The sequence below is a fragment of the Leuciscus leuciscus genome, assembly GCF_965113295.1.
Source record: "Leuciscus leuciscus genome assembly, chromosome: 20".
NCBI lineage: Eukaryota > Metazoa > Chordata > Actinopteri > Cypriniformes > Leuciscidae > Leuciscus > Leuciscus leuciscus.
The window spans coordinates 31,447,086-31,473,716 of NC_138744.1; the positions used below are offsets into that span (position 1 = coordinate 31,447,086).

General features: G+C 38.8%; 1 protein-coding gene and 1 long non-coding RNA gene across 3 annotated transcripts in view; one reads left to right on the top strand and one right to left on the bottom strand.

Annotated features, from left to right (window-relative positions):
• Positions 1 to 385: 385 nt before the first annotated feature.
• Positions 386 to 26,068, bottom strand: ttc29 (tetratricopeptide repeat domain 29). Of its 2 annotated transcripts, none has more exons than XM_082150420.1 (10): positions 25,960 to 26,068; positions 25,794 to 25,877; positions 13,316 to 13,491; positions 12,580 to 12,765; positions 11,602 to 11,814; positions 11,267 to 11,352; positions 11,092 to 11,183; positions 1,009 to 1,132; positions 589 to 814; positions 386 to 474 (listed from the first exon to the last, which is right to left on the bottom strand). In XM_082150420.1, coding segments are annotated over exons 1-10 (1,278 nt in total). In that variant the 5' UTR covers positions 26,049 to 26,068; the 3' UTR covers positions 386 to 472. The 2 variants fall into 2 exon arrangements, with proteins under 2 accessions (XP_082006546.1, XP_082006547.1); XM_082150421.1 differs by having other exon boundaries at positions 25,794 to 25,882; positions 25,960 to 26,053.
• Positions 25,924 to 26,631, top strand: part of LOC309484291 — a 68,575-nt gene continuing 67,867 nt past the window's right edge. The window contains exon 1 of the long non-coding RNA XR_014200826.1: positions 25,924 to 26,059. This is a non-coding gene — a long non-coding RNA (uncharacterized lncRNA). The remainder of the gene's footprint in view (positions 26,060 to 26,631) is intronic.

Consider the following 26,631-nt stretch of genomic DNA (forward strand, 5'->3'; position numbering starts at 1 on the left):
TTTGTTATTATGGTTCCTGATTAGTCCTCACCTGTCTGTTTTTCTGTTGATTGCCAGCCGTGTGTATTTAATCCCTCAGTCTTGCATTGATGCTGATATTGTTATGCTGGTGTGTTACTCTGTTCCCTTGTTCATAAAAATTCTTTGCTTTCATTTACTTTCGTCTTTTAGATTATATACACAGCAAGTGTGACACATACATGTTTCAACAGAAATGACATTAAAGTATATTTTAGTTTACCATTAATGATTGTCGTCAGTACATTCGTCAGTACACTTTACCCAAAAACAATAGAAGTAATTATGATTATAATTATATTTTATCAGTAATAATTGCTCTTTTTAAAAGTCTCCTGAAGTGTACTTCTTTAAAAGACAGATTGAAAACAGATAACAATTCTTTATTCAGCCTTCAAATAAACATTTCCCCTCCATCTTGTCTGTCCACTGCTCACCGTCGGCATTTCTTGCTCTCTGTTAAGAAAAGAAGAGTGTGAGTTTGTGCATTATCTGACACACGAAAGCAATTCAGAAACCTCCAATATGGCAGAGAATTCAGCTGAACCGTTCAGTTGACCGTCCACTCACATGAAGCAGCACTGAAGTTATCCTCTCTTCTCTCCTTCCAGCTGATGATTTTCTGGATGTTCTGGCGTCCAGGATTCTCTATGATCATGTGATACGTCTGCATCATGCCAAGTGCACGGGCACTGCCCGCACACACCTGAGCCTTCTGCAGCTTGGGCACTGATGCCAGATTACATGCAATCTCATATGCACGTTCAAAATGAACACAAGCTCCATCATACTGCTTCTATGTAAACAAATAAGCACAGACAAACACTTGTTATACGAATACTATAGATCTCGACACACTACAAACACTTCTGTCTAGATAGGCAGCTCACTAGGTTTTAGAGCAGTGTTTATGACTTCTTAACTCATATGTAGATTTAAGCAATTGCAAAATTTCTTAGTTGAAGTTATCAAGCCAAGCTTCTGTCTTACTCTAGAGTTGAGGATGGTTCCTAGACACATGCAGGCTTTCTCGAGGTTTCTGTCCTGTTTGCTGTTTAGAGAAATCTCAGCAAACTTCTCCAAATATTCTGTTGCTTCTGTTAGTTTGCCTTCACTGGAACATACAAACACACTTAAAGGTACAATATGCAAGATTTTTTGCCGCTAGAGGGCGCTACATTCCAAACAACAACAACAACGGCGTAGCTTGATGACGATGTGAAGGAGCGTGGAATGATGGGAACTGTCGTTTTAAATTCCACTGTGGATGTAAATCAGTCAGACAGGAATCAAAAAATCATGTTCATGGATGAGGCTAAGTTCTATTTTTATAAATGTTGCGTTTAATTACATGCTTTTTGTGGCGAGGGGGACGTGGTTCAGCGCGGTCTGAAACGGGAGAGAGAGAGAGAAACGAGACGAGCGTCCAAGTAGGTCAAGTGCAAATGACGAACACCTGTGTCTTATTGCAGTGATCGGCGTGGAGAGACCGCTTATAAGCCGCGCGCTGGAACGAGAAAGAGACTGGAGAGAAAATTGGACGCAGAGGAAGAAAACCGGTGGATCCGAGCTCTCATTTTTTAACTGTTTTGTGCCGTCGCGGTTGCCACAGTGAATGCGCGTTGTGCACGACTTTTGTTTGTTTTGTTTTATTTTAATAAAGTACGAGCCCCAGTCACGTCGACCCCTGTCTTCTTCCTTCCTGGCTCTTCAACCTCATCACACTTTTATTTCATTAAAATGAATGAACTGCAAGAAAAGTATGGTTTAATACTATATTGGTTATCATAGATGTTACTGTATATGTCGAATTCATTGTTGTGATAACGCGGCGCAGTATTACGTGTGTTATGTATAACACATGCTATATTTATTTACATTGCCATAAACACCAGATAAACAATGTCAATAAACTAATGTTAAACACAAATTCCTTACATAAACATAACTATTACCGAATGCTACATGTGGAAAATATCAAATTAAGGATGCTTTGTTGACAGAACCAGCTGCAATCGGTAAAGAATAATTGTGTTCCATAATGACAGCACGAAACAAGCTAACGTTTGTTGCTTGATAGACGCTACAACTACAACTTCCGCATTTGTCCAGGACTCCACGCAGTACGAGCGGAAACCGGGGGTAACGCGGATATGACGCAATTGACTGGCGACTCCCAGCTCCCCCCTGCTCTAACGCCCCGTTTCCTTGGTTAAAATCGCAATTTTCTCACGATTTAAAAATAGTTGGAAACATTTGGGATATTGTAAGTAATCAACTTAACAAAATATATAACACTGGCAATGAGATTTGGGGATATTTTAATGCAAAATTGTTACATATTGTACCTTTAAGTCATAGAAAGAAAAGGGGGCCGATTAGTCATTGTAGATTTATAGATATACACATTCAGCAAGCAAGAACATATAGCTGCAAGCAGCAATTATTAGGGTCCAAGTACCATTAACCGTTTTTAATTGACTAAATACCAGTGACTAACAAGTCAATCAATTAAACCCACATATTTACATTCACCATGCAGTTACATACAGTTTTATTACTGTTTATCACTGTTATACTGCCACCTTCTGGCTAAAGTCCATTCCTTATATATACTAGCAGTCAAAAGCATAGGCACTTTCTCATTCTAAATTCTGCTTTCAATCCCTCCTCTGTTCCTTCTCTGCTAATGTCTCTACTGCTAAAATTACTTACTACCACAACAAAATGAACAATTCCTCTGATTCTCGCATGCTTTTCAAAACCTTCTCCTCTCTTCTTAAACCCTCCTCCTCCTCCTCCTCCATCAAACCTAACAGCTGACGACTTTGCAACATTCTTCATAAATAAAACCACCAGAGATGGGGGACTCGAGTCACATGACTTGACTCGAGTCAGACTCGAGTCGCAAATTTAAGGACTTGAGACTTGCTTGACTAAATTAAGAAAATGACTCGACTTGACTTTGACTTGAGATCCAATGACTCGAGACTTGACTTGACTTGAACTGTATGACTCGAGAATGACTTGATATACATTTTTATATAAATCATCGCAACATCAATTGATGAACAAAATGAAAGCAACGGAACCATTGACGCCAGTCATCAGATTCTGCGCGATTGCGTGACGCTGCACAAGCACAGGAAAAACATACATCACGGTGAGCGCGCTAAATACAATAACATCTCCCAGCATCGTTTCTTTTTGGATATAAACACTAAAATTGACCATATTCATACAAGATGATTTGCTGTACGCATAATAACTGGCAAGGGATATCGGACGACCATCACAACCTCGAACAGTCGAACTTTATTCACCACGTCTAAAAGTAAGCTATGGCTTGTTTAACCTGTTTGTTATAGTTAATTTGACTATCGTTAAATCTAGAGAGAATATTGGTCAAAACAGCATGCCTCTTTATACACAATTATGTTTTCAAATGTAGCTTAATGTTGTCAATATTCAAATGATAATGGCATATGTTTTGTATAACATTTGCCACATTTCTTTCAAATCATGCTTTAAAGCCAAATATGTCGTTCTTTCCAATGACGAAAAACAACATTCAAAACTGTTAATGTTTTGTGTGTTTTATGTTTCTCTTAAAGCAGGGTTAGATGTTATCAGGGGGTTGGGGGCAAAATGCCAGCAGAATTAATATGCACCCAAAATTCAAAATGTGGTGGAAAAATTGCCCTAGTATGAGTTATTTTTATAATTAGCCATTTAGCCTATAACATATGATATTAAAAAATATTTCCAGAATATTGGCTCGATTGCAAATGTGATAATGATTTTATAAAACAGTTCAGTAAACAAAGAGTGAATATTGTGATGTGACATTTTAGACATAATATTCCAAATATTCTCTGTTTTTGCTCTATTCCTCCAATGACAATAGTTCCAAACGAGCCACAGAAAGAGTTATGCGTATTTGTGATTCAGTGACCTATAGTTGCTTAGTTCCAGAACGAATCTGCCGTTTTAAACAAATCAGTTGAATGAATGCTTGTATGACTCGTACATTAAGACGGTGATTTGGCGCCACCTATTGGCGGTTTTAACTTCATAATTAAAAATATATAACTTGTATAAAGGGGATGCCAGTTTGAAGAATGCCATTTGGTGGCATAGGAACCATTATACTTGAATTGTGAATTGTTTAATACATTTTAATGGTCTTCTGCAATGTTTGAGGCATATTTATTTTTTCATGCTTTAATGTTGGCCTAATTTCAGTTACATTTAAATTTTAGGCTATGTAGTTTGATTTTTTTATTTTTATTTTTATTTTTTTTATTGTAGTAACCACTCAGCTGTATGTGGAAATGCATATTTAAAAAAAATGTTGCAAATAAAACCATGGTCCACAACTTCTGTAGTTTTAACTTATTTTAATATATAAATTCAGTGAAATCATCAAACGTTTGTATGACTTGCCAGTGACTTGTGACCCAAGCTATGACTTGACTTGACTTGCTTGACATAAAGCAGTGACTTGACTTGACTTGCTTTTCACAAAATTGACTTGGACTTGCTTGAGACTTGAAGGTTAAAGACTTGAGACTTGCTTGTGACTTGCACATGTGTGACTTACTCCCACCTCTGAAAACCACCATCAGCGGCCAATTCTTTCACGCCACATTTGACACACACATCTTAACAGTAAACACACACATTCTCCCCTCCTTCTCTCCGCTCTCGGAAGCAGAAGTCTCAAAACTCATCCTTTTTTAATCATCCGCTTGATCCTATCCCCCCTCATCTCCTTCAAGCCATTTCTTCTTCAGTTGTACCCACACTCATTCACTTCATCAACACCTCTCTTCACACTGGTACTTTTCCCACAGCATTTCAGCAGGCTCGGATAACCCCACTGCTTAAGAAACCCAATCTAAATCCAGCACATCTATCTATAAATTACAGAAACGTCTGTCTGTCTGTCAGTCAGTGTGTCTGTATGTCTGTTATTCGCATATCTCAGCCCCAAGAAGGTTTGTGGTTTAAAAATAAACATTGTGACATAAACACTCAGTCAGCTACACTGTTTACTTCAGAATATTATTCAAACTGTTTGCTCAAGCGTAGCATTTTTTCGGAGTTCACTGTGTAGCCTGCTCCCTGAATCGTCGCGCTTATTCATTTGTGGATGTTAACTGAATCTGTAAGTCACCTACAATAATAATAATAATAATAATTCATTACATTTTTTATATAGCGCTTTTCTCGGTACTCAAAACGCTTTACATAGAAGGGGGGAATCTCCTCAACCACCACCAATGTGCAGCATCCACTTGGATGATGCGACGGCAGCCATATTGCGCCAGAACGCCCACCACACACCAGCTTACTGGTGGAGAGGAGACAGTAGCCCCGTTTACATGCACACTTTTTTGCTATTCTGATTGAGATTGTTCTGATTGACGGATTCCGGTTGACTGTTTACATGGGATGTTATCTAAACCGATCTGGTGTTTACATGTGCTGACGCTTTCAATCGAAATCATTTTGTGACATGCGCACACAGCTTGTCTGCTGGATCTGGAAGCTCATTATTTCCCACGTTTTCAATCCTGTCAAGATGGTGCATCACTTAATCGTCGCGTTAGTTGTAGGCATTAACCGCGTTTCCACTGTCGGGCCAGGCTAACCGTGCCCAAAATCTGCTGCGTTTCCACTGTCGGGCCAGAAGCTCCACAGCGCTTCACTAAAACACGCCCGTAACACGCCTCTCTGGAACAACGTCACACAAACTCATAATTTCACCAACAAAATGGAAGTTTTATCAGAAAACTGATCAGAAAGAAATCACTGGAAACAGCGTGATCGCAAAACAAGAGCGACCGTTTGCTTATTCAGTCGCGTCTGTTTCTGTTTATTTGGTAGCCTACAGGACATAATTACATCACATTTAGAAAGAATTATCATTTCTACAAATATGCCACCAAAAATATGACCTGAGGAGCTTTAGCACTCTCTCCCAGAAGGATACAGATTTTCAGTCAAAGAAAAAGAGGATAGTCCGAGACATAGGCTACTGACAGATCAAATAAAAACAGGATTATGATAACTTATATGATTTGTCTGATTTCTTCAAGCGTTCATATTTACCATGTTTACTATGGTAATGGTTAGCGTGCATCGTTTTTTTTGCATCGGGTATAAATATTACCTTATAAGGTGATCAGAATCCACATCGAATCACAAACAGAAGGCATTATGTTAGCTGACAGAATTATCTGGCGCAAAACCAGGCATGCGCAGAAAGACGTACACTCAAAGTAATCGGATCAGCTCGTTTACATGGTGTAATCTTTCGTTTGATCGGTTCATGAAAAGGTTTATTCCACCCCCTTCAATCCGACTGAATTTTCAATCGGTTTGAGCATTTTTATTCCGATTGAGGTGTTGACATGGAACATTTTCATTCTGATTGGACTTTTAAACTGGTTATAATCGGAATGCAATGCTACATGTAAACGGGGCTAGTGATGAAGCCAATCAGTATATGAGGATGATTAGGAGGCCATGATGGACAGAGGCCACTGGGCAAATTTGGCCAGGATGCCGGGGTTACACCCCTACTCTTTCGAAAGACATCCTGGGATTTTTAATGACCACAGAGAGTCAGGACCTCGGTTTTACGTCTCATCCGAAGGACGATGCTCTTTTGGCAGTATAGTGTCCCCATCACTATACTGGGGCATTAGGACCCACACAGACCACAGGGTGAGCACCCCCTGCTGGCCTCACTAACACCTCTTCCAGCAGCAACCTGGTTTTCTCAGGAGGCCTCCCATCCAGGTTCTAACCAGGCTCAGCCCTGCTTAGCTTCAGTGGGCAACCAGTCTTGGGCTACAGGGTGACATGGCTGCTGGCTGAATGACCTACGCTGTTTACTTCTGTATATTATAACTATCTATAAATTACGGGAACGTCTTTCTGTCTGTGTGTGTGTGTGTGTGTTATTCACATATCACTCGAACCGTTTGTCAGATGGATTTAAAAATTGGCAGGTGTCTTACTACGGGCATGAGTAAGTGCAGTGCCAAGTTTGACGTTGTTTGGATTAGAAATGCAAATTATATAGTTAAATATATATCGGTAAAAGAAGCACACACTGGCTTTTGCCGCTCTAGCCGCTGGCCACTCCCCCTCTCACACACACACTGAGTGAGCACAGCTGGCCCCTCCCCCTCTCACACACACACTGAGTGAGCACAGCTGGCCCCTCCCCCTCTCACACACAGTGAGCACAGCCCAGGACCAGAGACAGAGAGGGTCAAAGAAAGCAGCGGAGCTCGAATCGTGTAGTTCAATTTTCCACATTTATTGTATGTCATTATGTCAGTATCAGTATGTGCTTTCTACCATGCACAAATAAAAATGTCACTGAACTTTTGCTGTGTAATTGTAACAATGAGCACTCAAATATACCAAACCAACAATTACTAAAAACACACGGGCACTTTGCACTGCTCCCTGAATCGACGCGCTTATTCATTTGTGGATGTTAACTGCATCTGTAAGTCAGCTATGCTGTTTACTTCTGAATATTTTATTTCCTTCTGGTGCGCTTAACGTTATCGCTACTGTGTAATAGTAGCCTATGCTATTCACCAACTAAACATATCCTATTCAATGCGTTCACAGTCTCTTTCACGGGCATCATTTTCAGTAGCCTATTCACAAACTGTTTGCTCAAGCATAGCGTTTTCTCGGAGTTCACTGTGTGCTTTCTACCATGCACAAATAAAAATGTCACTGAACTTTTGCTGTGCAATTGAACACAATGAGCACTCAAACACACCAAACCAACAATTACTAAAAACACACACAAAAACTGATTTTACACGGGCACTTTGCACTTGTCTAGAAAATTACAGACCGGTATCCCTTCTTCCATTCATAGCTAAAACACTTGAACGAGTCGTCTTCAACAAAGTCTCTATCTTTCTCACACAGAACAACCTCCTGAACAACAACCAGTCTGGTTTCAAAAGCGGTCACTCAACTGAGACTGCCCTGCTCTCGGTTACTGAAGCTCTGAGACTGGGAAGAGCAGCTTCTAAATCCTCAGTTCTCATCCTGCTGGATCTGTCTGCTGCGTTTCACACAGTTAACCATCAGATCCTCCTATCAATCCTCAAGACAAAGGGCATCTCAGGAACTGCACTCCAATGTCTATTAATAAAAAAAAAAATTTAAAAAAAAAACACCTTGCTACGTGTCCTGTGTTAGACTAACTGGGACTGGTCACAGCACATGCATATTACTGCTCTATTGTTCGTTTGATTGCTTCTATTGCTCTCCTCATTCGTAAGTCGCATATATACATGGATTTTGCTGACAGCACAATCAACACCATTTTTGAACAAGGAGGGACATAACAACTCTGAACAGCAGCAGATACATTTACATTTTAGATACAAATACATTTGTATTTTTACATTACATTTATTTTTGTAGAAATGTGTTACATGTACACTGAAAATTATTGTCAAGGAAGAACAATAGGATAATGTGTAAGAAGATATGTACTGTATGTGTTAGAGAAATAAGCAATAGAGCATGTAAAAATTAACAAGCAACTGAGAATTTTCAGTTTACATGTAACACATTGATGCAAAAATAAATGTACTGTATAAATACAAATGTTCAATTTCTTTTTGTGTACAACAGTATTGACTTTTCTCAATCAATTTGTACCTACTGTCTGAATCTGTATTTAAAATTCTCAGTGTGAAACACAGACAAAACTGACATTCTTGTATTGTATAGAAAGCAGTTAGTGTCAACAAAAAAGTAGGAAAAAACCCCATGAAATTTGCATAACAAATATTTCCATGGCTCAGGCGATGACAAAAACACTTTTTATTTTGGTGCCATTGGCCAATTTATTGACACAATAAATAGGTTTTGAAGCATGAATTAAATGTTTTGGGTGAGTTACTACATTCAATACTACGTTCTGATCTTCAAGCAAATAGTTGTGACACTTATAGTTTAGAGAATGTTAAGACTGTTTTGAAATAAAAAAAAACAAAAAAAACTGAGCACTACCAGAACAATTCACTGGCCAGGGGTATTGATCTCAAAGTTTAAATCAGGCAAAAAAACAAAACAAAATTTTTTTTTAGTTAATAATATTTATTTATTTAAATATAATATGATGGACATTATTTTGGATAAGATAGATATGTTGACTGGGGCATGCAGCAGTGAATCTGGATATAACACCTAACTACAGTACATGCATGTCTGTACGCGGCACTCTCAACAAAATGGATAAGTACAAAATCAAATTCATGAATATTACATCATTTTAACACTATTAAAACTTTTAGTTACTGAAACAATCGTTGTCAGAATACACTTGTCTGTTAACAATGAGTTGACAGTTTGAACGTTCTTGTTCACTTTTATTTATTCTGAAGATCTGAGGTGAATTGTTGTTTTCAGTACGGCTATAAAAGACACAAAAATTATATTAAAACTCACACAGGCGCTTTTAACATTAAATAAAGCATATAAACAGTAGCCTACCTGAGATTATCATACTTTCTGTTCTCCGCGATGTCGCAGGAATAGAAACCGTTTCTAAAATAGAATCGTCGCGTGTTGCCGTCGTGGCTGGTTAGGACAAAAATTCTGATTAACATAGAAAAGATACATTTTATCGCGTGTCGCGTGTAGTTAGGACACGTTGTAAGGCCGCATTTTCATTACATTGTTCAAGTGACACAATTCAGATTTTTTTTCCTCCCATTATGGCACAGATCAGAAATGACCTGAGAATGTGTAAGCAGAAAAAAAGCACATGGTTTCAGGCCTCATTCATATGTGGAAATAAATTTGATATGAATCGGACACGTGCGTCTGGCATGTAATGCTGGGTACACACCAAAAGATAATCGGGCTGATTTTGGGCCGATTTCCCCCCTTCCGAGAATCCTAGCTATTTCCCGATTATCTTGATGGTTCAACAGATTAGCTAATCAGATTTTCACTTGGTGTGATGTGTGTTAAGAGTGTCCGAACCTGCTCGGAAGAACGTCGGAGCCGCCCCGATCGCAAATCGTAAATATTCAACATGTTTAATACTTACGATCAGAAATCCTGATGTGTGGGGGGTTCAGTAAGGTTCTATAGAGGGATTAAATAACTTTTTCTAAAGAGACAATAAGTCCAATAAAGAATAAATAAAGACAATAAAGAATTAATATATTTCTGTATAAAAGGTTATATATAATGGTGGGAACAATGGGTTTTTTCACGTAAATTTTCGGTGAAAATCATTCCAAACACTATCATCGCAATTTCTTCCTGCATATCATCCGCCATGCTTATTCTGAAGTCTCGCGAGATTTCGCGAGATTTCCTGTGTTCACAGTCGAGACTCTGGTTGAAAATCTGTTTGTGTCTGTTCAAAAATCACACACTATAGGAGCAAAAAGCTTAAATCTAGGATTTTTTGTCCTCATGTTTGTGGTCTAACACATTTTGAAAATCTTATAAGATGTAAAAAAATCTTTTTAAATATTCCTCTGTCAATGCGAGTCATACTGTACGTCATTGAAAAAGCGACATGGGCAAAAAACACAATGGAGGACAAAGTCTCAACCCAATGTTTTGCTGACCTTTAAAGATCAGCAAATACAAAGCTTGTATTATCTACATCCATTGCAAATCACGCCATTTTTACTTCCTTTTCAGCCTAAGCTTTTCCAGGTCGGTGCATCTACCTTGGGTTGTTATATAGTGTAAATGCAGAAATCAGAGTTGAGTTACTTTTAAAAGAAGATGTAAGCTGGTTAGTCATCTAATCGGAATTGGGCATCAAGACCTGCAGTGTAAATGAGGCCTGGTCATGAAATATAATCATAAAAGTCCACATATCTAATTGTCTGCTCTATCACATTCTTCATTTAGGAAGTTTCACATTATACCATTTACATTTCTGCATTCGACTTTTATCCACTGCAAATTTAATCCCATTCTATGTATACAGTACTTGCATTGTGTGATTGTGTATATATGACTACATATGAAAGTGTGTGCATCTACCTCTCCAGAGATTTGGCAATGGCTTCAAATGCTCTTCCCAGGCTGTCTGTATTTTCAAGAGCTGTGGAGATCTCAATACACACGCTAAAAAGCTGACACAAGCAACAAAAACCTCAAAGATCAAATAATTCAGAATGAACAAACAGAGTTTGTGAGTGCTGTAGTCTATACGGACCTGTTTAGCAGTCTTCTGGTCTCCTGTGCTCTGATAAGCCAGGCCCAGTCGATAGGCTGCCTCTCCTTCTGATCCTCGGTCTCCCGCTAGAAGTCAGCAGGAATCGAAACAAAGGGTGTGAGTGAGTCAACTGTGCTTTAAGGGACATGTGCTTTTATTGCTGGAGTTCTGAAGTGACTGTATTGTTGGTTGAAGTGGAAATTAGTGTTGCTGCCCCAACGTTATTCTGGACTGCACAACTGGCCAAACTTTTTATATAAAACACGTCATTCTAATTTTATAAGGAATCGCTAATTATGAACATTCAGAAGGAGGAGTGAAGTGGGTGTGCATACACTCTTTAGCCATCTCATAGGCCTTGTTGAACATCTTAATGGCGTCTGCATAGTGTTGGTCCTGAAGCAGTGTCTGTGCCAGCAGTGTATACACCCTCTGAAGCTCCTCACACGAGCGTGAGTGATGCATGCGCCCGCTGGTGTCCTGCCATGCCCGGCCCATGGTCAGGTGGTAGAGGGCCTCATAATGCTCTCGTGCCGGCTCAAGCTGACCTGCAACACACATGCACAGCATGATACAATTAATCAGTAAAGCATTTGAGAATCGTCAGTCATTTTTTTTATGCCTAGCATTTCCTCTCTTTTTCTTCTGTTTTTCTCTCCACAATCAAAAGAAAGACATAAGAAACTATATTTAGTCTATCTTAGGATCAGAAAGATTTGTTTGCAGTGTGACTTGTAATATTATGTTCATAACAATTTGGGTTGTTTATAACAATCCCCAAATATTTTTTTATTTTATATAAAAAATAAAACTTGCTTATTTTAGTCCTTGTGGACAGACAGACAGACAGACAGACAGACAGACAGACAGACAGATAGATAGATAGATAGATAGATAGACAGACAGACAGACAGACAGACAGACAGACAGACAGACAGACAGACAGATAGATAGAACTTGCACTTTGAAACATTTTTTAAAGTTTGCATTCTAAGGCCATAAAAACACCTTTGTCGTGTAAATGAACAGCCAGAACGCATTAAAAGTTTTCTGTTTTCAGTTAAAAACGGTGTCGTGTAAACGGCCCCTAAATTAACAAGTAATGATTTTTACAACAGAAATGAATCATCACTGAACTTACTTAAACTGGACAATCACTTTCTTCTAGAGCTGCTGTACAGCCAAAACAATCTTTGTTGCATTAATTTCCTGTTATCACTGTAAAGCTGCTTTGAAACAATCTGCATTGTAAAAAGCGCTATATAAATAAAGGTGACTTGACTGCCATATATTGAAGGACTGTTGTGTGTTACCCTTCTCTAAATACACTTGGCCCATGTGTAAGTTGGCCTCAGCCTCTCTTTTGCCAGAGTCCATTTTGAATTTGCAAGCTGAATGGAGAGCCAGCTGAAAGAAATGATGCTTCAGCCATTCGTCCTCCGGCTCAGAGAAAAACCTGGCCAAAAACACATGGTCCTCATACACCTCTGCATACTGTCCTAGAGCAGGAAAGACAGAGATGCAGATGATTTCAGAAAATATCCATATTTTATAGGGGAAGAGAGCCAATGTACATTTACTGATGATATATATTTAGATATAAGCATGCTCAAGAGGATATCTAATATGATATTTTAGCAAAAGTAACAACTGTTACATACTGTTTAGTTGTACTGTTTTAAAGTTAAGAAGATTGAGTAAACTCCCAGCTGTCATCAGATTTTTAAAATTTTTTAGAATAGGCCTATATAAAGTAGGCCTACATCTGATTGAATAAGCCTTTAATGTCATTTATTACCCCTAAATTTAATGCCTCTTTAAAATTATGCATCACATTAATTTGTACATTAAATGAATTACAGTGACTGAACAATCAAATCACATAATCAAAGAAACAGGCTACATTTAAAAATATTGACAATAAATATAAATTCAGAATGACCACTCAAATATAGGTTATGTTTGCAAAGATGTTTCCATTTTTTATTATTAAATTTAGAAATCTATATTACAAAACAGTTACAACTCAACCTAATGATACGTAATTACCGGCTCTTTCTGCGGTCTCAGCCCGGATGAGGTGGTGTTGTATTGTCTGTAGTTTGTGTGGATGTTTCTCCGCTTCCTTCCAGCGCTGCAGAAGCGCAAATAGCTCCGCAAACGAGCGGTGAAAGCCCTCGCGCAGCACCACCACACACACATTCTGACGCAAAGGCTTCCTGAATCTGAAGAGATACGGCAAACGTGAAATCATTAATGAATATTTACAAAAAATGAGGGAAATTTACAAAAAAATGTTTTATTGAAACTAAACAGGGCAGGGGTGGGTATAGCATGAGAGAAGAATTAAACTTTAAAAAGCTTAAAATAAGAACAACTCTAAAAAGTATGTGCATCATGTTTTGTGGGGTGAGGTTGTGGAATGGTTTGGAGCCGGTGTTAAAACATTGTACAAACATTAAACAGTTTAAAAAGTTATATAAAAACACTTTATTAAAATGATTGTGAGTGTGGGTTATAATAATACTGATTGCATTGGGATATGTGAATATAGCGTGAAGGGTTGTTTGGTGCTAAATGTAAAAATTTGGTTGCTGTTAAAAATTACGATTTTTATCTTGCTATGAATATAAAATGATGCATAGAGAGAGACAGAGAGAGAGAGAGAGAGAGAGAGAGAGAGAGATCAGCCACTCTAAAAATGAGCTCCTGAAAAATTATAAAAGATTGAGCCAAAAAGTGAGACAGAGAGTGAGATAACGACAACAAACAAGAACAAACAACAGAGGAACAACTTGGATTCGGGTAAATACAGATTTTTTTTACTAGAAAATACATTTTAATAAAAGAAAGAAGACTTGAACCTGTGGATTAGCATCTGGCTACTGGATCACCACTCTAACAGCTTACTGGAGTTTTCCCTCCAAAACGTGAAAGGCTTTTTTAAAGGAACTACAGCTGAAAAACTTTACACAATTTTTGATCTTCAGCTACTAAACGGAGAGATGAGCTTTATCTGGCAAAAACCTTTAACAAAAACTGTATATCTTGACTTTATTCTGGTAAAATCTCTCATTACAAGCTAAAAGCTAAGTTAGCTGCAGCTTTGGCTCAGTGCCCAGCCCGATCACCATGGCAACCCCAGCGCAGACAGAGTGCAGGGAGGTGCTTTACCCAGAGAAGTGCAGAAGTGTACAGGCCAGAAAAAAACACAAAGAAAAAACTCTCAGAGACAACCCTGATCTTCTGTATGCTGACTACATTCAACTCAATGGGAGAAGAATCAAGATCAACCTTATCATCTACACCACCTTGATAAATGCATGGAAATCAGCCATCTGTGAGGAATTCAAGAACATTTTTAAAGAAGGAATCGGTCGAGGTGGGAGATTAACTATATGCAAAGATGAAATGCTGGACACAGACAACCCAATCCTCACCATAACCTACTATACCAAAGGCACCTTCCTTCTGCAAGGCAATGAGGCAAGCCTGAACTCATTCGAGGAGATCTTCCCCCTGCTGAAGGCCAGAGTAGAGGAGGAGAGAGACGAGCCTCATGCAAACAGCACAGACTCTGAGGAGGAAGGCCCAGCGATTCTTTCACCTTCATCATCGGACCGTCGACTGAGAGACAGTTTAGCTTTGCTGGAACTGGACTTCACTGAATTCAGAGAACACACTCAAGTTAAACTCTCAGACACACGCAACACAAACATCTCCATCCAAGAGCTCAAAGATGAGCTCAGGCAGCTGAAGACAGACACCAACTCCTCCATCACTGAACTCCACAGAGCTCTCAGAGAACTGCAAGGAGAAAACCAGACTCTCCGCGCACAGATATGCAAGCTAGAGGAGGACAACGAGAGAAAAGAAGAGAACTTCTCCAGACAGCTGCAAGAAATGAGAGAGCAGTTCCAGAAAAACACAGAAGACAACACACTTCACCACAGTACAGCTCCTACTACAGACTACACAAACACAGACAGCGAGCCTGCCACACACACACAGACACCTGCTGAAACACAACCCTCCCCCGCCCACCCTCCAGAACCTGATCCAGATGTTCTCCTCCTCATGGACTCTAATGGGAAGTTCTTGGATCCACAGAAACTCTTCCCACATCAGAAAGTCTCTGCAAAACGATGCAGCACAACTGGCCACGCCCTCCAGATCATCAGAGACTTCACAGGACACCCCTCATGTATCATAATCCACACTGGGACCAATGACCTTCACTCGCTGCGCAACAACACTGCTGATGCGGTCAGAAAAATGGCAGAAATCACCAGCAAAAAGTTCCCAGAATCCCGGATCATTATCTCCACACTTCTCCCACGACATGACACACCACCACACATCATCCACAACATCAACACTGAAATCTCCCGTAGATGCTCTGCACTGCCAAACGTGCACCTGGTCCACCACCACCACATCGGCCTCCAACACCTGTACGATGGACTCCACCTGCACAGAGATGCAGTGCGCATTTTTGCAAGGACCCTTAAAGATGCTGCCCTGGGCCGCACCCCATCATCACCAAGACATCTGCTTCCGACTCCAGAACACTACCGGCCCATTCACCACTTCATGCCCAGACACAACCCCCCGACCCCAGCGAGGAATCACCCCTACATGCCCAGACACAACCCCCTGACCCCGGCGAGGAGAGACGTCGACTGGACGAGCTTCTCACATCATCCACCACATCCACACCCACCTATGGCTCACTACACACCTGTAAACCTGCAGTCACCAACCCCACATCCACCTGCTGGCCATCAAGTCCCCATTAGCAAGAAGAAACCAAGAAACCCCCCACACCCGGATAAACCCCTCCATCCGAGAGCACAGAGCTACGCTGAAGCTTTAGCCCGGCCCCCCGCTCCACCCACCACCTCCAGCTCCACACCTGGCAGCGAACTGAGCCAGATCCGAGAGATGCTGCACACACTGTGTAACCAGCTCCTGAACAGATAAGAACACACACAGTGCTCTACTGAGAAAAAAAAAAAAAAGAAAGAAAAAAAAGTGCACTAATGTAAAATGTTTCACATGTATGTTTTCACATGTAGCTTCACCTTATCTTCTCTCTGTCTCACCAAATAGGTTTTTCTTTTAGAATACAAATGCGTTCATTTCAAATAAGTTGCTGGAATATTCAGGGTCTTCACTCTTCAACATTTGGTTCTAAAAGCACAGACCCTGAATTTCTAAAAAATATAGAAGATGTTGATATCATAATCCTCACTGAAACCTGGTGTCGAAATGATGCGCTCACCTACTGTCCCTCAGGCTATTATGAAGTAATTGTGCCCTCAGTCAAGATAAGTACAGTCCATCGTGGACGAGACTCAGGAGGAATCCTGGTGTGGTACAGGGAGGATCTGGCCAAACACATTTCCACCATTACAGTTGGGAAATTTCATTGCTGGTTAAAATTAAACCAAATTGGCATTTCAGCTACAGACACATATCTCTGTGCCATCTACATTCCCCCAGCGGAGTCCCCTTACCATGATGAGGAATACCTCAACAACATCCACACAGAAATCAGCCGTTTCCAGGCCCAGGGAAACGTGCTGCTGTGTGGAGACTTTAATGCCAGAACTGGATCTGAACCTGATGTCACAGATCCAAAGGGCAATGAATATGTCTTTGGCCAAAATCCCCCGAGTCTCACAAGAAAACTTCCACCGAGAAACAACCTTGATCAAACAGTAAATAAAAGCGGTAGAGAGTTGGTGCAGCTCTGCCGAGCTTCAGGCCTGTACATACTGAATGGCCGGATCAGAGGGGACTCTTTAGGGAGGTTCACGTGTTGTTCAGGTCTTGGAGCTAGTGTAGTTGACTATGCCATCACTGACATGGACCCTTCCTCCTTCAATGCATTCACTGTCAAACAGCAAACTCCGCTTTCTGACCATAACCAAACTAACATCTATATAAAAACACATCACACACCAGAACAAAACAGACCGGAAACCTGCCAAATGTATCCGGTCCAGCAGAGATACAGATGGGCTCCAGACAGCGCAGACAAATTTGTGCAAGCCCTCAGCTCTGAAGAACTAAAAAATCGAATAAATACATTTATTAATAAGAAATTCAAAACAACTAAAGATGGTGTTAATTCGGCTACAAACGAAATAAATTACATATTTAAAAAAGCAGCACATAAAAGTGAATTGAAAAAGAAAGGCAAAAAATACACAAAAAATACTCCAAAAGAGGAAAAATGGTTTGACTCAGAATGCAAAACATTAAGAAAACAACTTAGGAAATTATCAAATCTGAAACATAAAGAACCAAACAACACTGAGATAAGAACTGAATACTTTTCTAAACTAAAAATATATAAAGACACAATTAGAGTGAAAAAGCAACACCATCTGACCAAAAGTATAGAAGAATTAGAGCATTCAATAAATCAGAATCAGTTCTGGGATATGTGGAACAATCTGAGCACAACAAAACCACAAGACCTACCAATACAAGATGGAGAAATTTGGACAAATCATTTTGAAAACTTATATAAAGAAATCCCATCAAACCAACTTAATGATAACTATAATCTGATCAAACAAAATCTACAAACTCTTGAAGAGACAATTAAAAATAATCAAAATCCACTTGACTTCCCAATTACACATGAAGAATTGACAAACAAACTCAAAAGCCAAAAAGGAAAGAAATCTTGTGGTCCTGACAGCATTCTAGGAGAGATGCTGAAACACAGCACACCTGAGCTGCAGGCGGCCGTGCTCAAACTGTTCAACATTGTACTTACTTCAGGCTGTTTTCCTGACATCTGGAGCCAAGGACTTATTACCCCAATTCATAAGAGTGGAGATAAATTGGACCCTAATAATTTCAGAGGCATTTGTGTGAGCAGTAATCTGGGGAAGTTATTTAGCAGTATTTTAAACAATAGAATTGTAAGCTTCCTTAACGAACACAATGTCCTGAGCTCGAGTCAGATTGGCTTCGTTCCAAATCACAGAACTACTGACCACATTTACACCCTACACACCCTAATCAATAAACACGTAAAACAGACCAAAAACGGAAAAATATTTGCATGCTTTGTCGATTTCAAAAAAGCATTTGATTCTATTTGGCACAACGGATTATATTATAAACTTTTACAAAGTGGTGTAGGGGGTAAAGTTTATGACACTATAAAATCAATGTATTCGAACAACAAATGTGCAATACGAATTGGCAACAAACACACAGAATTCTTCACCCAGAAAAGGGGAGTGCGGCAGGGCTGTAGCCTGAGTCCAACGCTGTTCAACATCTACATTAATGAACTAGCGGTGCAGCTGGAACAGTCTACAGGCCCTGGACTCACTCTACAGGACAGGAGCATCAAGCTCTTACTGTACGCAGACGACCTGGTGCTGCTATCACCCACTGCACAGGGACTACAGCAGCACCTGGACCTGCTGGAGAACTACTGCCAGAACTGGGCCCTGGCAGTCAACCTCACCAAGACCAATATTATGGTCTTTCAGAAGAAGCCCAGATGTCAGGAACACAGATACCAGTTCAGCCTAGGCAGCACCGCCCTAGAGCACACGATGCAGTACACTTACCTCGGCCTGGTCATCACACACACACACACACACTTACCTCGGCCTGGTCATCACTGCATCGGGGAGTTTCAGTATGGCAGTGAATGCTCTCAAAGATAAAGCTCGAAGAGCTCTGTACGCAATTAAGAAAAAATTCCAAAGAATTGAATTACCGATTCCAATCTGGTGTAAAATCTTCGATAGTGTAATTCAGCCCATTGCGCTGTATGGAAGTGAGGTTTGGGGTCCACTCAGTGATCAGAGCTACACTAGATGGGACAGGCATCCAACAGAAGCCCTACATACTGAATTCTGCAAAATTATTCTAAAACTACAAAGGAAAACACCCAATAATGCATGTAGGGCAGAATTAGGCCGATTCCCATTGATTATTAATATGCAAAAAAGATCCCTCAAATTCTGGATGCATTTAAAATCAAGTCCCACAGAATCGCTACATTTTAAAGCACTACAAACCCAAGAACTGAACCCCGAAAAGAGTCTCCTCAGTCAGCTGGTTCTGAGACTCACTAACCGGACTAACCCTACTAACCCTAACCAGTCTCAGACCAGCACTGCTTCTCACACTAACATCAGAATAAACCAAATTACCAAACAGTCTAAAAATACATATCTGGAACATTGGGATCAGGAAACTAAAACACAAAGTAAATTACAATTCTATCGAAATCTGAAATCAAATTATGAATTGGAAGAATATCTCCAGAGTGTGAGAGACACAAAGCAGAGACGGATCCTGAGCAAGTGCAGGCTGAGTGAACACAGTCTCGCCATTGAGACGGGCAGACACAGGAAGAGCTGGTTACCCCGAGAGCAGAGGGTGTGTGTTCACTGTAGGACAGGAGAGATCGAGACAGAGACGCACTTCCTCCTCCACTGTCACAAATACAGTTCAATAAGAGACCTCTACTTTAGCAAACTCACTAACGTAATACAGAACTTTACAGCCATGACTGAAGTAGATCAGATAAAGATCCTGCTAGGAGAGGGACAGACAGCAGCACTGGCTGCCAGATACGTGTGTGTGTGCCACAGCCTGAGAGACAGCAGGTGAATGTGTGTGTAATATGTGTGTCTGACCTCAGTGTGTTTCCCTACTGTCCACCACAGTGACCCTCAGTGATATGTGTGTGTGTGTATATGTTAAAACACTGTGGTATAAAATGTTTCCGATACTATAATTTGTATATATGTTAAAACACTATGGTGTAAAATGTTTACAGATATTATAATTTGTTACACTGTTAATTTGTACAATTAATTTAAGTAGTACATTTAGATTTAAGTTATGTTGTAAAATTTTATTATTTTGATGTCTTTTACAAGCTTTGGCAATATTGTAACATGTACAGTCATGCCAATAAAGCAATTTTGAATTGAATTGAATTGAGAGAGAGAGAGAGAGAGAGAGAGAGAGAGAGAGAGAGAGAGAGAGAGAGAGAGAGAGAGAGAACATACAGTTATGACGTGATAAATAGCCATGATTATGACTATGAAATAAAAGTAAAAATTATGACAAAAAGTCATAGCCTAATAATGACATACTAAGTCATAAAAATTATGACTTTCTATGTCATATGACTTTTTATGTCATAAGACTTTGTCAGGTTCCGACATTTTATGTAATCATTTAGATAATTTAATGTTATAATTATTACATTTTCAGTACTTTTTTATGTCTTAATTGTGAATACGTCGTAATTGTGAAATTGTGAATTGTCATAATTTCGACTTTTCGTCTCATAAATATAACTTAGTATGTCATAATTTCGATGATCTAATTTCGATTTACTGAATTATTTTATGATTTTTATGTGGTGGAAATGGGCTTCTATAACAATCAGGGTATCTTCCGTCCATTTCATTTCCTATTTGAAATGAAATAAGCAGAAACGAGAAACGGCGCCTTTATTCGTTTTTTCCAAAAAACGGAAAAACGAGATTTTGGCTTGATTTTTCGTCATAACTCTTCTTTTAGACAATACGCTCAGTTTTGGACAAGGGGTGGTTATTGCAAATACTGTAATGCAAAACTGCTGATGGTGGTGGGTACCGCGATGATGGTAAATAAAATTGCACTGTAACTGTAGCTAATCATAGCCTGTTCTTTGGCAGTTGGGTCTGTTCGAGGTCGGATCACGTTCTCACCACAAACGAACCGCTCCAGAGTTCGTTTGAAAGCGTACCGCTTTTGGTGCGCACCCGAGTGCGATTGCTGCATTCACACCTGCCCAAGCGAACCGCACCAAGGGGGAAAACGAACTCTAGTGCGATTCAACAGAACTAAATGAGGCAGGTGTGAAAGAAGTAAGAACCCTTAGATTTTCTAGTTGTTGGAAATACTGTTAACCCTATGGTTTTTTTCTTGATATTTTGTGACTTTCTCATTTATCATGACGAACATGCAAAGTTTCAACATGCTGATGTGTTTTGACATAGCCTATACAAACAAAATTACTATAGTAGCCAATGGCGATTCTAGGGGGTGGCCTGGGGTGGCCGGTGCCACCCCTGAAAGCTCATTGGCCACCCCTGCGGCCACCCCAGATCTGATAGGTAGGTCAAGTTCGTCAACACAAGAAACGAGAAATGTTGTCAATCAGTGATGACAGCTGATCAACTGATTTAGGGCCAGTTTCACATTTTTAACTAACACAGGAACGGTCGTACTGAGACTGTGAGAGCTGATTTCTGCTCAGCGGACGTTTGGCCATGCAGGTCAGATGACCCATGAGATAAGAGCACGCGCGCTGCTGGTCCGTGAAACAAGAGGACGTCACACAGTTGCAACAATACAACAACGATAAAAACGCTGGAATCAGTCGATTGAGAGGTATGGTCGGGACCCAACGCAACAGAGTGCGGCACGGGAATATAGATCTGATGGCCGAGTGCGGGCGCGGGCGGTAATGCACTCGTGTGTCGATTCGCGGGAGTCGGGACTCCCGCAAAATAGAATGATCTATAAATTGAACAAATAAAAACAAATAAATTGTCATTCATCTGTTGCACAAAAGCAACAAGAACAACTAAAACAAAATAGAAACTATTTACAGGCCAGAGTCTCTATTTATAACATGTTTGCAGCGTTGAACAATGTAACCAATCACAGACATATGTGTTGATTTCTTGAACGCAATGGCCAATCAGATGCATTTAAGATAGAATCCCCTCATCGCTCAAAATGGACTTTTTGTTCAGTGCTGAATTCTGCATACTGGCAAATCATCTATTATATCAAACAAAGTGTAGATAATATGAAAGATTAATTATGCTGCCAGTTTCATTGATAATAACAGAGATTTGTGAGATGGCGATGAACTGAGATGTCAGCTTTTTAGGAATTATTAAGTGAGAAATCCGTCCCGCGCAGGTCTCTAATGTAGACTTTAAAAACAAACCACTAACATTATATTTACATTAACAGTAGCCTAGGCTGCAATCTAGTGTATGTAAACCTTTTTGCAGATAAACACAAATGCATTTTCGGACAAGTTAATGGCCAAGTTAATTGAGTAAATAATATCCCCCACTATGGCAATTAATAACAGACTATAGTAAACACATTTCCTAAATAGGCCTGTGACTATATCTTACATTTTATGAAATAGTACCATTATTTAAAAATAAAGTTTGCACTTTGTTACTATTATTAAAATCCTCTATTTCCTCTAATCTAGATCCAACTCCTCCCACCTTACATATAAGAGTTTAAAGGTTTACATAACATTACTTTATAGTATATATGGCCACCCCACTCTAGTTTTGTGTCCCATCTTGGCCACCCCAGTAAAAATGTCCTGGATACGCCACTGATAGTAGCCTAGGCTACGTTCCTGATGTTCACGGGCCAATTTGACCCAAACATTTTAACACTCTAATGCAACTGTAGGCTACTGACCCAAAATAATAAAATTGCTTGGTTATATTTTGTTATTTTGTTTGTTTTTTTACAACCTTATGAAGCTAAAATGAGCTTTTCCACACTTATTTTAATACAGAAAAATATTTTGTCAGCCACAGATGGTAAAAATGAGCCATCATTTATTTTTTCAATCTACCTGAAATAATATTAAACCTTTGTTTGTTGGTATTTTGTGACTTTTTTTCATTTATCATCATGATCATGCATGCAAAGTTTCTACATGCTGATGTGTGTTGACATACAAACAAAATTACTATTACATTTGTGATGTTCCCGCCCGGGTCAATTTGTCCCTCAGCTATTAAAATGCAACTGTACGGACACATGTGTTTGTATGACAGGGCACTTCAACTCCAGTTCTAAAGTGCAAGTGTCTAAAAGTGATCTAACCCTATCCAAACACACTTGAAAAAGCTAAATCACGTTGTTCAGAATTAATTGCAAATTACAGATGAAAATCTTTGTCAGACAAATAAGCTCTCATTTCTATATTCAAGATATCTGAAATACCTAGCTTTTAACCTTTTATGATTTTCAAAGGCAGCTTTACAGAGCCAATAAATGAATAAAAAACATTTATTTGATGTATGTTTTTGTTATGTTTTGTTTCTCACTCCCATGTGAGTGAATAATGAGCTTTCCCACAATTTTGCTTAGTGTGGCACAAGACTTTGACATAGACAGCAGGAAAAATGAGCTCCCAAAAATTGACATTTAAATAAGTAATTTCACAGGTTTTTGATGATACTGATACAGATGAAGATGTTTCCGAGTTAGAGGATGCTTCAGAGATTGAGGAAAATGTTGTTGAAGATACAGAAAATGAATGAAACTAGGGAAACTAGGGAACTATGTCTATAGGAAACTAAAGGGAAAGTTAACTTAGGAAAAGTCAACATTATTTTCATACAGCTACATTGAATTGTTCAGTTATGATGTTATAAGCATAAAATGTATAAGAAAAAATGAAAACGTAAAAAAAAAAAATGATGCAAAAAAAGTCAGTAGGCCTACACTGTTTATAAAAAGAAAACGGTTTTAAAAAATGGTTAAAAAAAACAATTTGACCAAATTTGTCAATTGGACCCGCTCCGTAAGTAGCCTACACGGAAATCGAACAGTGCACGAGGGTAGGCTACGTTCAGCATATAGCGCTTATTTTAGATTTTTTTAATGTTTGACAACATCTTCCTCCACTCTTTGAACAATTTTAATTAACATTAGCCTATTCGTTATTAACAAGGAGAATAAGACGGATGAGATAACACAAGTAAATGAAAGACCTATGGATTAACCTTTCAAACGAATGCGGTTCATTGTTATTTTTTAATGAAAACACAACCACAATAAAATAGTAGGCTACAATAAATAAAAATAAAAAACTCCTGCATAGTATTAAACTTGAATTAACAAAACGATTAAGACAGAATAACAACAGCATAGGCTAACAAATAAATAAAATATATTTGGAAATGTCCCTTTAAAATGAACACTGTTATTAAAACTTTTTGTTGTTGTTTTCAAAGACAAACTCACTTCTTTACTAACAAAATCTTGCGCTTTTTCCTCCGCTATCGTCCTGTCAATCATCTCGCTCTCGCAGCTATGATTAGCTACAGTTACAGTACAATTTTATTTACCATCATCGCGGTACCCACCACCATCAGCAGTTTTGCATTACAGTATTTGCAATAACCACCCCTTGTCCAAAACTGAGCGTATTGTCTAAAAGAAGAGTTATGACTGCTGCATATGTGCTTCACCACACAGATTTAACTCCGCACAGCTAATAAAACCATCTGGGTGCAGATTAATATTTAATATTTCTGATATATAAATATTTCTCTGAAACGCGTTAAGTTGCACATAAGTAAGCCCAGGACCTGCCCTGAACAGTTTAATATGCGGTACGCAGAGCCATAGGACTATTATTTTGTTGAATAAACCTGGGGAACTACCGATGACGTCACATGCTCAGATTTTCTTGACCAATCGGCTGACAGGGGCGCCTCATGACCGTCCACATGTGCAAAACGAATTTTTAAGTCATTTATTCGTTTTTTGCCCGTGAACTAAAAAACGAAAAATCAAGCCGAAATCTCGTTTTTTCGTTTTTTGGAAAAAACGAATAAAGGCGCCGTTTCTCGTTTCTGCTTATTTCATTTCAAATAGGAAATGAAATGGACGGAAGATACCCTGATTTATAACACACATGACTTCTTACTTCATATCAGAAATAAGGTAAAGAAATATCTTTTAAACTCATTCACCGATTTTATCCAGCTAATCATTATTTACAAAAAATTAAAAAAGATATACATTTAAACTGTACTTTCTGAAATAATTATCACAGAACCACCTTGCATTTATTTTGGCATTGTAATTGTTCTGTTATACTGTGTTGTAAGGTACAGAACTTTATTAATGAATATATTCAGTGTTCAAAACCAGTCTCTCTCTTATGGGAAAATGCACTCTTTGGTTTCACAGATTATCCTGAAGAAGATGAAAAATGCTTTTACTTCATTAATTAACTTATACTTTTGACCAAATTTTATATTGATAAATGCAAGTTTACCAATCGGAAACCCAATTTTATGAGTTTGTTGACTGAAGTAAGGCTGTATGTAAACAGTATTAGAGAGTATCTGAATAAGAAAGCTGTCAAGACATCTAAAAATCTATGTAAAAGATTTTTAGGCATGTAAAAATCTGTGAGCTTTACAAAATATTTATTTGATATTTGTATACCTGAATGCACCTTTATTCTGATGTTTATATTATTATCCCATGGCACCCTTTTCTTTTTCTTTTCTTTTTTATATTGCTTTTTTTTATTGTTATTTTTTTCTATTGTATGCATAAGGTTTAATAGGCTACTTATATTTGTACTTAATGTATGTTGCTTTAATAAAAAAAGAAGAAGAAGAAGAAGAAGAAGAAGAAGAAGAAGAAGAAGAAGAAGAAGAAGAAAAGCATCATTAGCATGACTTCTTACTGCGCAATCTCGTGCTCGGTGAGGATCTGTGTTTTCTCTTCAGCAGGATCGATGGGATTCTCCTTCATCCATTCCCGGAAGGACCTAAACTTAATAATAAAAAAAGTCTGCATCTCGTTGGAAGTCAAAACGTGTCAGGTCAGTGAAGTTAATAATCAGAACTTACTTGGATGTTGGTGTTTTCCTGTGTTTATGTGGATTATGAATGTCTGGGAGAAGAGGAGTCCTCGAGCCGCGAGCCACTGCTGAAGACATGCTGCCTGCAGGTTACTATTACACATGTGAAAACAAGTTATAATTACTTACATTCCGCTAATGGCAGTTAACAACAATTCTGTGACAACAAATGATTTAAAACTGACACGAGTAAGTTCACTACGAAAAGTTAGCAGCGATTTACCTCTTTGTCAGATTTGTGACCTCTGTAACTTGTTAACGTTAAGAGAAAGGAGTTCCGTTTCCATGGCGACTAAACTGACTACTTCCGCTCAACTGTCTGTCTATCATTTTTATTTTGTGAGGAAAAATTTAGCACTAAGCATAATTAGAACAATTTATTGACTTGCACTGATTTTGGACGTTGTTGGTTAAGAAACCACAATTTACTTTAAAATTCCCTGACATTGATTTCCAGGTTCCTCATGAGCATAAGAATCCTGAAAATAATGATTTATTCTTCTTATTAAAATTACATAATACACTTAAATAATATCTAAATGTGAAATAATATAGCCTATATAAAAAAATAAATTAAAAAAATCCAGAAAAGCACTAAATGTTTACAAAAGATGGAATGATTTGTGGTCGTTAAATGTAAGTGTAAACACAGAAATGTATA